This window comes from Crocodylus siamensis, chromosome 9, assembly GCF_052110815.1.
Source record: "Crocodylus siamensis isolate JL-2025a chromosome 9, ASM5211081v1, whole genome shotgun sequence".
Lineage (NCBI taxonomy): Eukaryota > Metazoa > Chordata > Crocodylia > Crocodylidae > Crocodylus > Crocodylus siamensis.
The window spans coordinates 58,797,104-58,812,094 of record NC_143403.1 but is presented as its reverse complement, the minus strand read 5'-3'; the positions used below and the strand labels follow the sequence as shown (position 1 = coordinate 58,812,094).

The 14,991-nt window shown below is 40.9% G+C and overlaps 2 protein-coding genes across 3 annotated transcripts in view; one reads left to right on the top strand and one right to left on the bottom strand.

Moving 5' to 3' along the window:
* The window catches only part of PI4KA (phosphatidylinositol 4-kinase alpha), an 86,664-nt gene that overhangs the window by 33,897 nt on the left and 37,776 nt on the right, over positions 1-14,991 (bottom strand). The window lies entirely within an intron of this gene.
* Positions 1,832-13,967, top strand: SERPIND1 (serpin family D member 1). Its single transcript, XM_090063928.1, has 5 exons — positions 1,832-1,985; positions 3,845-4,719; positions 10,522-10,795; positions 12,876-13,020; positions 13,449-13,967. Exons 2-5 carry the CDS (start codon positions 3,861-3,863, stop codon positions 13,638-13,640), a joined length of 1,470 nt encoding a protein of 489 aa, XP_089920054.1. The 5' UTR covers positions 1,832-1,985; positions 3,845-3,860; the 3' UTR covers positions 13,641-13,967.

Here is a 14,991-nt window from a genome sequence, read left to right as displayed (position 1 = left end):
TTCTGGTGTAATGCTGTAGCAACTACTAATTTTCCAAGCATTGGACTTGGTGATACAGAAGAAGTAATTCTGTATCAATACAAGCTAACACCTGAAAGTAGATGTTTTAATGTTGCACAATGCATGGCTGGAGATTTAAATTCAGACCCTGATCGCCATCATCTTCAAACTGTAGGGCAAAGATAGTGGTGTGCAGAATCAAGTTATCACTAAAGCACAGATAGCGGCTATTTCTGTTCAGCATTCATTAGAATCACTTGTTTGTTTTGTGCTAGTGCTTAGGGGCCCCAAACAGGGAGCCGTTACTGTACACTCATGCAGATAGGTCCTGTCCCAAAGACCTTGCTATCTGTATACAGGCAAATAACAGGACTCTGTTTGCTTTTAATAAATTCTTGCCAAACCAGCAGAGCCCTTGAGCTCCCAGTGAACCATTATTTGTCTTGTGTTACACAGTTCAGACCCCCTGCTCTAACTCCTAGTGCGCATGAACTGAATAGGTTTTCCTCTTCTAGCCACCTCGGCATAGACTGAACGCTGAGGCCAGGAGTGTATGGCATAAACCCCTCCAAATCTTGCAGGGGTGGCAAAATGCAGCCCAGAGGCCAAATGCATCCATTCTATCTGGCCCACAAGGCCCCCCCCAAAAATCAAGAAAATATTTATCTGCCCCTGGCTGCCTGTCACATGGTCCTCGATGGCTTGTCAAAACTCAGTAAGCAGCTCTCCGCCCGAAATAATTGCCCACCCCCGCCTTAGAGCATACAGTATATCTGAAATAGGAACAGGCTTCTTAAATTGGGATGAGATGGGTGGTGGCCCTTTTTTTGTCCAGCTTGACTGGATTTTGCTACTGTGAGTTAAATATTTATACACAAACGTGACTTATGGGCAAGAGTCTTCCTAGTCATGTAGTAATTCTCTCCAGAGGTATAGAAAATTAACAGCATGCTTATGAATCTATTAAAAAGCCTCCGGCACCTTGTTAGATCACACGGATTTCGTGCAAAGAAGAAACACTTTGTAAACTGCACCTCTCAAGCAGATATGAGAAATAATTACTCTCATTATATACATTAATATTATATCATTATTATAGTCAACGTTTCACCTGAGCTTAAGCAGGAAAAAGTGCTATTTTACTAGGGAGAACACAGCGGTTTCCAGCAATATAGTCTTGAATAAGGTGGACCAGCCACCATCAGATCCAGAGAGGACCCACTCAGGAATTCTAGGCACGGTATTTGCACATAATGGGAAGATGTTCCCTGCCTCAAAGGGCTTACACGCTAGCTACAGACAAGGAACAAGAGGTAGCTACAACAAACAGAGCCTAAAGGAACAGTGAGACTTAAGAAGAGGGTCTGTTTCCTTCTTTGCGTCCGTGTGACAACATGTTTAACTGAATTCAAGAGCGCTTCCGCTATGGCCTTGAATCATCTGTGTGCCTTAGCGCTTGTGCCCCCCCCCAGCCCCAATGGTGTTGCTCAACTCAAAGGACAAGGTCAGTGATCAGTTCTTTTTTGCCTTTAAGATGCTTGGTTTGGCACTGCTGTTGATTCTGCAGCTGAAATACTATTATTTTAACAGTGTCTGTGTGCAAGATGTCCACAAAAAGAGGGTGCAGCAAAAGTAAAACTGACAGCCACATATGCGCTCCCCAAGAGAACAAACATAAAATGTGGCCACAATTTGAGGGAAACATTTGATGATTTTCAAATCCACAAACAGAACCAAAGCAAGGAATCACCCCACAAACTATAAAAGCCTCCACACAACCTCCATGGAAGAAACAAATCACTTGGCAAGGACCACTAAATAAGTAGAGGGGTTTTGGCTGATGCAGCATGTTTAACGGTGTTTGACTTAGGACATGTTTGCTTTGGGGGAAGAGACAATTTGCTGGCATCAAAGTTCAGATTTAAACCCTGCCTTTCACCCTACCTGAGCTCTTCAACACATCCTTCCTGCTCAGTGGCTTGGAGGTAAGACATTTTCTCAGATTTTGACTGAAGTTAAAAACCTATTAAGAAAAAATGTACTCCAAAACGTGTGTGTGTAGAGGGGTGTGGAAATAAGTTGTCCACAGTAAACTGAGGGCAAATAATACATTAAACTCTGGGAAAGATGAGAATGTAAAAGCTAGGCACCACAAAAAGTATGTCAACACCGTAACTGAGGCAGAAAGCACTTATCTTTCATTAGCGGTTATTGCACACAACTACCTCTCAAACAAAAAATCTAGAAGTCATTTACATTTTAAACAAAGGAGAAGCATTAAGATGACAATCCTTCACTCACCACACAGCAGACGTTTTTAATGGTGTTCTGTGACAGAGCCTTAAAAATGCAGAATATTTTGTTTCAAGGTGGAATAATCTTCTCAGATGTTTTTAAGATAATTGATCTTTGTTCTTTTTGTACATCAGTAGACAAGAAAATGAGAATCATTATTTGGATGACGTTAGGACATATTTAAAGTGTTTCTTCTTTCCACTTCCTACTTAGCTCTCCTTTCTTATTAAGATCTTCCAAGGCTTTTAAAAAAAATGTTTTCTTCATTTAAAAAAAAAATTCCTTGTAAAGATGCCATTCAATATTATTTGTCCACATTATAGCTTCTAAATATTATTTTTCTTCTAAACTATGTCCTATACAGAGCAATGAAACTAATGTAAAACAAAATAAGAGTAAAGTCACCTAGCTACAGGCAAGCAGTTTAGAAATCCAGACTTTGCATTTCCAACTGTTTTTATCCCTTTCACAGTTGGTGTTGTAGTGCAGGGCATAAGGGTTCCTAAACCCTTGCCTTTCAGTACTCCTGAAATTGCATTAGTGAATTACCACTTTTTCATGCATTTCAGATCGTGGATTACTGGATCCATATCAATTATGTGGTTAAGTATTTCAGTCTGTTTGCACCTCGGAAATCAGGTCCCCGAGTTCCTTTACATGTGACACTAACAACAGGGTGTGCGTGTGCGCGCATGTGTGTGTACACACACACATACATACACACACATCCTCAAAGGAATGGGAGGGCTATTATTTCACATGATAAATGGATTCTACATAAATGCCCTCAGTTAGGGAATAACTGAGGCTAATTCCTTCAATGTGATACTTGCCTTCTCAGAAACTTGCTTTTCTAATCATTAAAAAGTGTTGGCTGCATTCTTTGTATTAACAGAGCTCTCTCACTTTATGGAAGTGCTAGACAATGCATAATCCTTCACAAAGAAACACACAAAAACAACCCTTCCCACCAGACACAATGCCCAGAAAGCCAAACAATTCCCTCAAAAAAGAAAATTATTTTTTTAATCAGTTCCTTAAAAAATTAAGGAACCACACCTAAAAAAGGTCCTGATTTGGCAAAGAAGAATTCAAGGGCTTAACTTTACATGTTATAAACAAACAGTCTCAGTAGGATTATTAGCAGAACTGTAAATGTTAATGAAATGGGTGTCTTTTTGCATAGACCCTTATTCCATCCTAATTCAGTGTTGTCCTTCCAAAGACACTGTCCTCAAGAAATCCCATCCTTACAGCATTTGATTAATTTCTCTTGACCCTCTGATGTGCAATTTTAATCGAGGATTCCCATCCCATCCCCACAATTCAAACATTTAGAAGCTATTTTCATACAATGGTTCAGTCCTCTAATTTTTTTTAAAGCCCTCATTTTCTGAGAAATTAAGGCTTGCTTGTAGCAGATGATGTGTGTGCAAACTGAAGTTGGAATGTGATGTAGGTAAAAAAGAACAACATACTTCAACACTAGGTGACTGCTTAAAGGGTTGATCACCACACTCTCTCACTAAAATACATTGGTATTTTCCAGCTCTCAATGCACCAAAATGAAGTTCCTCTTTGATTTATTTGCCTTCTCTCTCATCGTAACACCTGCGTTTTGTGGGATCAAAGACTTCAGTGAGCATTTTCAGAGCGTAAAAAATGGTCATCTCCATGAAAACGGATCCCATGATATGCCTGATCTTCCACCAGAGTTCCACAGGGAAAACACCATAACCAATGACCTGATTGCTGAAGAAGAAGAAGAGGAAGATTACTTAGACTGGGAGAAGATACTGAACGAAGATGATGACTACAGTGACATAATTGATGCTGTCCCATATACGATTTCTGAAATTCAGCAAGGGAATATTCTTCAACTTTTCCACGGTAAAACCAGAATCCAGCGTCTTAATATCCTCAATGCAAACTTTGGCTTTGATCTTTTTCGGAGTCTGACAGAAAGCACCAACGCTACAGACAACATTCTGATGGCTCCTGTTGGCATTTCCACCGCAATGGCAATGATTTCATTGGGACTGAAGGGACAGACTCAACAAGAAGTACTATCAGTTTTAGGCTTTCGAGACTTCATTAACGCCAGCTCTACATACGAGATCATGACGATTCACAACCTCTTCCGTAAACTAACTCATCGGCTCTTCCGACGTAACTTTGGTTACACCCTGAGGTCAGTCAATGATCTGTATATTCAGAAGGACTTTTCCATTCTGAGTGATTTCAGAAACAATATGAAGAGTTACTACTTTGCGGAGGCTCAACTAACCGACTTCTCAGATCCTGCCTACATAACTAAAATCAACGAGCGTATTATGAAGCTCACCAAAGGATTAATAAAAGAAGCTCTTGTGAACATAAATCCTGCAACAGTGATGATGATTCTCAACTGTCTTTATTTTAAAGGTAAAAATCCTTATTTCAATATTCAGCAATAGAATACATTGATTTATTATATTTTATGGCATACATCTGAGCAACCAAGAACGAATCAAACCTTAGGCAGCAACAATAGCAGCTTTTTAATGTCAGTATCCTGCTGATTACTGAATTACCATTATCTGCCCATCTAGATAAGACAGAGGCCCCAGCCATGCACCAGGACTCCACAGCACAAGGTGTTATACAACGATTGTGTAAAAGAATCTGCACTCTAAATATAAAACAAAGAACAACAGTCGAATACTGTGTCCAGTTTTGGGCCCCACTTACAAAAAGGATGTGGACAAGTTGGAGAGAGTCCAGAAGAGGGCAAAAAATTATTAGGGGGCTGGGGCACATGACTTATGAGAAGAGGCTGAGGGAGCTGGGTTTATTTAGTCGGCAGAAAAGAAGGTTGAGGGGGATTTGATAGCAGTCGTTAAATACCTGAAAAGGGCTAGGGCTAGACTGTTTTCAGTGGTGGCTGATGACAGAACAAGGAGCAATGGTTTCAAGCTACAGCAAGAGAAGTGTAGGTTAGATATTAGGAAAAACTGTTTCACTGGGAGGACAGTGAAGCACTGGAACAGGTTACCCAGAGAGATTGTGGCATCTCCATCCTTGGAGGTTTTTAAGGCCCAGCTCGACCAAGACCTGGCTGGAATGACCAAGTTGCGGATGGGTTCTGCTTTGAGTAGGGGCTGGACTAGATGACCTCCTGAGGTCCCTTCCAACCCTCATTTCAGTGATGCTATGATAACCCCAGGTAACAGTGACATCTGAGGGCAACTCCATTCGCTTTTTTTGCAGCTACTCCAAGTTGATTTTGTCCAAAATGTTTGTTTTGAAATATTCAGAACTCAGAGGAGCAGCCATGTGCAGGGAGCCTGAGCTTAAAGTATACGTGTCCTCTATGAACACATGCAGGGCAAACTAAGAGCATCCTGAAGGGGCTGAAAAGTTGTTACCTTAACAGACTGATTGTCTAAGCCATGCCTACATTTACTTCCCCAAGAATCCTGCCAAGTATGCTAGGCTGCTTTGTACAAGTTGCTTCACAAAATTGGGAGCGTAACCATGTCTGCATCGTGTCACAGGTATAGAGACAGGTTAACTAGCAGTGTCACCCAGCAGTGATAATTAGCACAGCAAGAGGGCTGTGTGGGTGCAGCTGCATTGCTTCTGGTTTAATATACCACTGCAGGGCACAGTAAGTTTACTGTGTAGGCATGGCCTGAAAAAGCTAAAACAGGACACTGAGATACTATGGGCGAGTCGCCATGAGTGCACACGTGCAGTTTGCAGCACTGCTAATTAGCAGAGTGGCAGTTTTTTGACACTGGGAGATTCTGGTGTCAAAAACACAGAACAAAACAAGAGAAAAAAACAAACCAAAACCAAAACATGCAGGAGAAAAAAGTAGGGTGGTGCTCATGGCTGCAGCATGTGCCACTTGAAACTGGAGCTTGGCTGGCCAGAGCCAGGCTTTGCGTCCCTGGATTACTGCTGCTGAAGCCCTGGAGAGACGCAGGATCTCAGGTAAGGCTGCTGGGGCCAGGCCAGGTACTCACCCCAGCCTCCCCTGCCCCAACCAGGGCAACCTGCCACATGCCAGAGAGCGCATTCAGGGCCATCCCTGAGGAGGTGTTACCAAAACTTAGCAGTAATGATGCAAGAAACTCTAACCTTGTAAACAATCAAGATGAGCAGCTAGTTGTCTGTCTACAGTTAAGAGTCTGATGGATCTCATTAGATGCTTGTTTTGAGAGGCTTCTAAAAATCCTGCCAAACTAATTCTTTGGGCAGAAATTCTCCAGGCTGGCCACTTGCCTCAGTTTGAATTTTTTGTCTCAAAAGCCATTTCAGAACAAGTGAAAGAACATTTATTATTTCCTTCATGTTAAAAACCAAACATGACAGAAGGCATAGGATTAGCTGGACAAGATGCCTGAAGGACGAGCCTAGAGAGACTGACAGGGAAGAGACTGAAATGAGGAACACAAAGAAAGAATCTGGGGGAGATGGTGGGGAAGACCGAAATAAGATGAAGAGCCTAGGACAAGGGGACTACAAGGGCTCGCTGAACAAGAAGGATGAGATGAGAGACCCAGCTGGAAGACAGAGATTGGGACAGGAAGTCATCAGGGAGATATGAGACTAGGAGAGACTGAAGAGGAGAAAAACAAGAAAAATATGACCTGTAAAGTATACTCCCCTCCACAGTCTAGAAGGGAACCCAAGATTTCTGGGTTTCAACATTTCTCTGATGTCAGCAAACACCTGATAAATGTATTTCTTTCCTTGTTGCTGGCAACTCCACAGAGGAAGGCAACTTATTACTACCACCGATTGCCTGGCCAGCTTGAATCCAACAAATCCTAGTTTCTCAACCTTTTCTTTGCAAGTCAACTCTGCACTTCTCTCCAGGACTTTTCCTCATTAGAGCCATAGGCTCCCAATATACGTCTTCAAGACTGAAGTCTTCTTGGGTTTATTTCTCTTGATGAATTTGCTTGTAAGTTGTTGACGTTTCCCAGCCCTCTCTACCAGATATTCTAATTTTTGTTCATCTTGATTGTTTACAAGGTTAGAGTTTCTTGCATCATTACTGCTAAGTTTTGGTAACACCTTCTCAGGGATGGGAGACAGATATTCGTCTCTGAAATCCAAGTTTCCATTCCCACCCTCCACCCCGCATAGTCATGCACACTCCACAGTGGACTGCTTACCAGTTACCATGCAGGCTCTGCTCTCACACCTTTTATGAGGAATGTGATTGAGAAGGCAGTGGAGGCCACTCAATCCCAGTGATAATGATTTTGTAATAGGTAGGTTTCCAGTCTCCTCCAGAACTGGCACTCTCAATCTCTTATTAGGGGTCTGAATGACCCCTTGTTGGCTTTTTATCAAGCATCAGCCAGTTACTTTGCTCATTACTTCGGTAACTAAGTTGTTTAGTGCATCCAGAATTACTTCCCAGAGGCTCTTGACCGGCATGAAAAGACAAAAGACAAGCAATGGGGATAAAAGCCTTGTGGGTCACCACAGAGGAATATGAATTGCCATAACCCCCAAACACTGGCAGTTTCTCATTCTATTCAAAATAGATGCAAAGCCTCTTACAGAAATAACTTCTAAATACTGGGAATATAATCTCTAAATTGATGCAAAGTTCTTACTGTGTCCTGAAAGAACATCTAAACCCCAGAGAAAGAGAAGTCTTGCTTGTGGGAAGGATTAATAACAAAAGTTGGGCTCGGACGTCACATCAGTAGAGTGTAAATTGGTCCCAACCCAGGCCCAAAAGGAGGACTTGCTTTCAGGCGGTGCTGGAAAGAACCCACATTACCCAAAACAAACAATACCATCGCCAAAGTGAGTTCATGAGAGGAGACATTATAAAGTCTGTACCTAGCTCTTCCCTTGTTCTAGTCAAGAGCATGTGCTCACAACGTGTTGGAGAAAAGCCACAATTCCCTTTATTATGCTATTGGCTAAGCCTCCTCTTCACTGGCTGGCTGTAGTCCCCAGGATTGTGAACCCAGCTTCCTCTAAACATCTGAAGATGAGTGCACTGCGTTGCCAGGTCACCAATCTGTGATATCTGCTCTCTCCTGTAACTTCGCCAACTGTGCCTTCACCATCCTAGTCCAATAAGCCATTACAGCTCCAGTAAATGTTTGACTTAATGGACTCCCCTCTAGGCTTGATATTTCATGGAGGTATCAGGGTGAAACCCTGAAGTCATTTCTTCATGTTATTATGTAGTAATATGTTCAGAGACAGTCAAATTAAGACTCTTCAAACTATGTCTGATCTATGGGGGCTTCTCACAGCATGGTTGAAGGAACTTATATTTTCCTTTTTTCACATAATACCCATCTTCCTGATCATAATGATAAGTTATGGAAAGTCTCCCTAAGAGCAGCTCCAATTAGTACTTCTCCACTGCTTCCACCTTATTCATGATGCAGCAGCCCTCTTCTTGAGAAAGCAAGGTAACATCAGGCTTGCCTTTTACTCTTTACAATGAGTGCTTATAAAGCGGCAAGGGGACTAAACTGCTAGATTTTTAAAGCCTGCAAAAAACCTATACCTACCAGACATGGTTATGTCTGAGCTGTCACTTCTTAACTTCAATTCTGAAGTTTGGGCTGCCTTTTGGAAAACTAACACCATGCATCAAGTCAGCAGGTACACTTGCTGCCATGGGTCCTCAGGTAAAAACAATCTGCTTCCTTCTGATAGCTATCTATATCTCCATACTTCAAAAAAAAAAAACATCAACTAAAAACTATGTTCGCTCCGCCAAAGGCATTTTTACTATAAAAATGCTGGCCCTGCATATATTGTCATGGTCCCGATCTTGGTTCCTCCTCCTTAAACCTACCTAACTTCAGTTTTTCAAATTGTAATGACGCTTCTCAGACAACTTTTGTAGCCTTAAAATAATTCTGAATAATTATATCATATTTACAGTACCTAACACCCTGTGTTAGGAAAAAACATAACATTATCAATGTTAGAAAACAAAACTGAGAACGGTCACCTGTGCAATTCAGTATTAGTCTGGGGATAAACAGTAAGCACACAATCTTCAGGTTTCTCTGGCATGTCACAGCACAGTTAGGGAAGCAAGGAGAACATTAAGTGCATCAGATTCTCTCCAAGTTACCAGCCACTACAGACTACCACACAATGGCAGCCTTTTGAGGTGAAGGTAAAAACTTACAAAGAGAATCACCAGAATTCCTTGTTCAGATGGTGTGAACACACACGTGTTTTATGGTGGGATCCACAACACCAAGATTAAGATACTAACTTCCTAACACTATACAGTTACAGGGTCTTTAAAAGGTTATATAATAATGCTTCCACACACTTATTTGCTCATCAAGGGCTATCTGACAGCCCTGGTTTTTAAAGGGGATACCAATATCCCCAAATAAGAGAGTAAGTATCAGCCATGCCTATCCAAAGAAAGCCCATTCCAGAGGCACAACTCAAAATACACTGCCATGCTGAAAAGACATCATCAATTACATTCTTTTAAAATTGTTCTTCCATTGCCCTATCAAGACACTTGGGACAACCAAAGAGGCCTCACATAGTGCCTTAGCCAATTTCCACTAAAGTCAATGCAAAGGTACTTTTCATTGACTTTAGCATGAGCTAATCTACCACTCCTTGGCGCATGCCTGATCCTGCAAAGTATCAAAAATTCTCAGCTCTTTGTAAGACCTGGCAGGAGTTAAGAGTCACATAATTGAGAACTCAACCCCTGGTCATGATCAAAACAGATACCATCATAGTTTTTGTTTTTTAATGGTTTAAGTGTCATGAAACCAAACCATTCTGTATAAATGTCATTTCATATGAAGAATAAAACCTCAGTTTTCTCCATGTTATGTTACATTTGTCTCATAACTAAATATGGATTTTCAATACCTCACATCAGAACTGCACTGATCTGTAGACCTATATTCCTTTAAAGCTTGCAACTAACAAAATAACCCAAGGAAGCATGCTTTCTATCGGAGGTATTTCCAGACAAATATGCCCTTCATACACATCTCATGCACACATTTTCACATCTCAATTTTTAAAAATCTAGATACTTATTAAACATGTAGCCCTTTAAGAGGCCACAACTTAAAATGAACAGCCAGCCGTTTACTGGTATTTCCAAATAAGCCTCCACCCCCAAAAATATTTTTTAAAAACATTCCTATCTAGGGGCAGAGAAAAAAAAAATTAAGCTTTTTTTTTTTGGCACTGAATTGACAGGAACCTGGGAAAACAAGTTTCCAGCGGAAATGACACACAAACGACTATTCCGTGTGAATGAAAAAGAAACGGTCAAGGTTCCCATGATGCAGACGAAAGGGAACTTCCTGGCTGCTGCAGACCCCAAACTAGACTGCTCTGTGCTCCAGCTGCCATATGTGGGGAACATCAGCATGCTGATCGTGCTGCCGCACAAACTAAATGGCCTGAAGGCACTAGAGAAGCAACTGACCCCTCAAGCGGTGGAGAAATGGCAAAAAAGTATGATAAACAGGTACTTTTCATGGAAAAAAGGTCTTCTTAAAAGCTTAACTTATTTCTTGACAAGATTACAAGGTTGCCAAAGGTGAAAGCGTTGATTTCATATATGACACTGGACTCAGTATCACGTTACACTCGGGTTAAAATATTAGCATGATACATAAAACCAAATGGATTAAAAACTTTGTACTTGATTGACACCCAATCAGAAGTCTTTTAATGGACTGTCCTTGACCCAACACTATGGGTGTGTTCCCACAAGCGTGCACATGCATTTCCCTGGGGACAAACAGCAGCGGCACATATTTGTGTGCCCTACCTGGGGTCCCGAGAGCCTCCTGGGGCAGCAGCAGCAGCAGCAGCAGCCGCCGCAGCAATCTGGGCACATGGAGCCTGGCCAGCAGCTGGAGCATGGCAGCTCCGGTTTTGGGTGATGCATGCTGCTGCCATGTGGACCACACCACTTTTTGGCGCTTTTTTCCCTTTATACTGGGATTTCACTGCATCTAATTTTGCCCTGCACTGCAAATATGCAGCGTGGCAAACAGATTAACACGTGCTGCACGCACTTTGTGGTGCCTCAAAAGGCTTTGAGGGACTGCAAACCACACATTCTTGCTCGTGGGGATGGAGCCTACTTGAGTATGTTTAACCAATGATTTAGAAAAACTAAAGTCATTTGTAAGGCCTGTAGGTAACAGAAAAAGTGGTGGAATGAAAAAACAAACCCCACACAGTTCAGGTCTACAGAATAATGTAAGAATATGGTAGGCTAGGTTATTTTAAACAATATGCATTTTTACACTCTTAAATGCAAGATGATGTCACAGTTAAAAGAGGAGTTGTTTCAGAAAGCAGTCAGTCACTCAGAAGACTGGCAAAGGTTGAGAGGAAAAAAGAGAATGGCCGCCCTTTGGTGAGAGACTTAAAAAAATAACTTAAAAAAAATCTGTTTACCTTAGAAGAGACATTTCCTAACAAAGGTCCTGCTCTTCATCTTTGAGAACAAAGGCATAGATGAGATCAGCAGCTGGAAGCTACCTCTGGAAAAACTCAGTGTGATGTAACACTCTTATCTTCTCATGTGGGTTATCATGTGGTAAAACAATTCATCTTGGGATAGGGTAGATTCTCCATCATTATACCTTTTAAATCATGCTGGCTGTTAAAATACAGAAGCTGCAAAACTGATACAGGATTTAATGAAGGATTCACTTGGTAAAATACTATGGCCTGGGATATACAGGACTAGGCAATACTAACAGACTTTCTAGCCTTAAAATATCCTATAAATATTGCACGGTCTTCCATTTAAGAAACAAATTATGTCTATAGTCCATAATTCACAGAACTTCAGCTTACTGTGCCAGGGAATTTACAGCTCCCTAACAAGTTTTACAAGGATATTCAATTATGTGCACCTGTATGCACAATCCCGCATACTGCAGCAATGTAACTGATAAGCCTTCTAAGCAAAATACTGGAAGCGATTCCAGGTCTGCCTTTTTCCTGCAAAAGAACCATGACAATTTCGTTTGACTTACACACGGGATTGTTCTGTACTTCCACTCCTACATTTGACTTTCATGCTTGCAGAATTATTTTTGCACACAAAAATACCAGATCAGAGCTTTTTCAATCAAGTTTTTATTTTCTGTGCATTTAATCCTTTGGGTCCTTTCCTTGGCTATTTGACACTCTTGTGGGATGTCTGAAGGGCAACAGCAGTTCAAGAACTTCATAGGTAATTATCCACATATAGTCAGGGAAAAAGCTGCTTTCATAAAACTGAACCTGAAAACGTAGGGTCAACTTACAAACGGAAAATTGTGGTATTAAAAGCCAATATATTATACAGCAGTCAGTTTTTGTGGCTTTTAGATGTACAACTACTGCTAAACAGACATGGAATCGCCATTTAGAAAGCTAAGCATAGAAAAATGAGGATCAGGGTTCCTGAACATTTCAGTGTCCTGCCTACTTGTAAGAACGGAAATATCAGACACGCAAAGCAAAGGATATGACACACCACATGACATGGTATGTTACCTGTTACCTCATGAGTTTCAATGTTTTTGTTTCTTTCTTACTAGAACAAGAGAGGTGGTTCTGCCTAAATTTAAGCTGGAAAAGAGCTATAACCTAATTGGTTTTCTGAAATCCATGGGAATACAAGAACTGTTTAATGAAGCAGGCAACTATTCTGGAATATCAGATGAGAAAGTCACCATTAACATGGTAATGTTTTCCTCTTCTGCCCTCATTCACCTTCCTTATCGTTTCCTGTCATATATCAAGGAGACACAAACCAAAATATTCCAGAGCTTAGCTAAGTAGCTAAACAGATTCCAATCTCTCCTTGAGTATGCAGAAGGGATCTGAGCTTCTCTCAACCTAGCGGAAGACCAGTCATGTTGTGACTGTTAACCACTGCACAGTGTCAGGCTGCTCTTAGTCATAGCCAGACAGGTGTAAGTGTTTTCAGAAGCCAAAGGCAGAGAAGTATTACTATACGGGAATTATGGGGGCCAGGGAACCACATGCAGCATAGAAAAAAATGCAGTATTGCAATTAAACTTCACCATTCCTGGGTAAGTTAATTGTAGAACAACTTGCTGAATACAATATTAAGTGTCTGGAGTCTTATTTTCTATTTTATTTTACAGTTCAACCACCAAGGCACAATCACTGTGAATGAGGAAGGCACACAGGCTGTGGCTGTGACTACTGTGGGGTTCATGCCCCTTTCCACTCAGATTCGATTCACTGTTGACCGTCCCTTTCTGTTCCTTATCTATGAGCATCGCACCAACTGCCTGCTGTTCATGGGTAGAGTTGCTAACCCTAGCAAGTCTTGAGAATGGAGGTGTGCTGTATGGATGCTTACCCACAAGGCTATGAGATTATGTTTTAGTATAGCAATATTTGAAAGGAAAAAAATGTTTGGCACATTAGTGATCCCTGATGCTATCATTACATGAGTCACTGCTATCAGAAGAAAATGCAGTATTGGTGGAGACGCTCATCAAATGGACTCACACCACTAGATGATTTGACAGCAATTCTTAAAAGGTTAATATCAAGCATTGACAGAATTAACTGTACTGAAACTTCATTAGGTAACTTACACTTTATTCTACTTCAGTGTATTAAATGTAATGAGAAAATAAAACATTTAGACCAAGTGGATGCTTGAAGTTAAGATCTTAAATCTATATTTGAAGAACAAGTAGGCACCTTAGGGATGTTCAAACAGACAACAGCTTTTTAGGCCTTCTTAATGCCTAAATCAGACTTAGGAATCTAGTGTTAAGTACCCATTTTTTTTAAAACTCTCAGCTTTATAAGGCTTGTATCTGCCCTTCATTACTTTGTGGCACAAATTCAGTCTGGAGGAAACTGGCACTATTTCTAGGGAAGAGCTAGCCAAAACCTGCAGCGGGCTAAATGGAAGAGTAAATAGTAACTTGAACTGATTTCCCACTCAGCAGGTGCGTATCGCATTAAGCCTGTGCATGTGAGGCACAGAAAAGAGGGGCAGTAGGAAAAAGCCATTTAACAGGCCTGGGTAAGAAACTAACCAGTTTCTTCATTCTACATGGGCTTAACTCCCATTATTTCAATGGAGTTACTCTAGTTCTTCAAGGCTGTTTGAGATCAAATGTTTAACACATAAATCAGTAAGATTCATAGAATAGTTTACATTTTGGTGACAAGAAGAAGAACGCAGTTTGCAAAAGCTTGTCTAAGTCTATTGCAATCATACAGCTAGCCGAACAACAGTTATCACCCACAAAAATCACTGCCTCTGCATCATATAGCAAAAGGTATTTTATGTACAATGCTGGAGATGGGGAAGCACTTATTTCAGTAAGTAAACACCACTCTCTCTTTCCTCCATTACTTTACTAGAAGTCTTTTCTATAAAACAAAGCATTTATGAAAGAAAAGAAAGTTCTGAAAAACCATTCCAGACTCAATCTAATTTATTTTGGTACACAAAATTTCAGAAAGAGCAGTGAAATACTTGCAGTTCCTTCAGCTTTTATAGTAGGAACACAAATCCTACTGACTTTTTTTGGTATCCATATGAACGTAACACACTTCTATTTAATGTGGGAACCCACTCCCAACTTCAAAGACAATCATTTAATGGAGGAACAAAAAATTACATGTTTTATACCAACTGTTAGAATACCCTGATAAGAG

Coding starts and splice junctions, on each gene's coding strand:
- SERPIND1 (XM_090063928.1), top strand. CDS start 3,861: ATGAAGTTCCTCTTTGATTTATTTGCCTTCTCTCTCATCGTAACACCT. Junction 4,720..10,521: donor CAACTGTCTTTATTTTAAAG/GTAAAAATCCTT, acceptor CTGAATTGACAG/GAACCTGGGAAAACAAGTTT. Junction 13,021..13,448: donor AGAAAGTCACCATTAACATG/GTAATGTTTTCC, acceptor TTTATTTTACAG/TTCAACCACCAAGGCACAAT.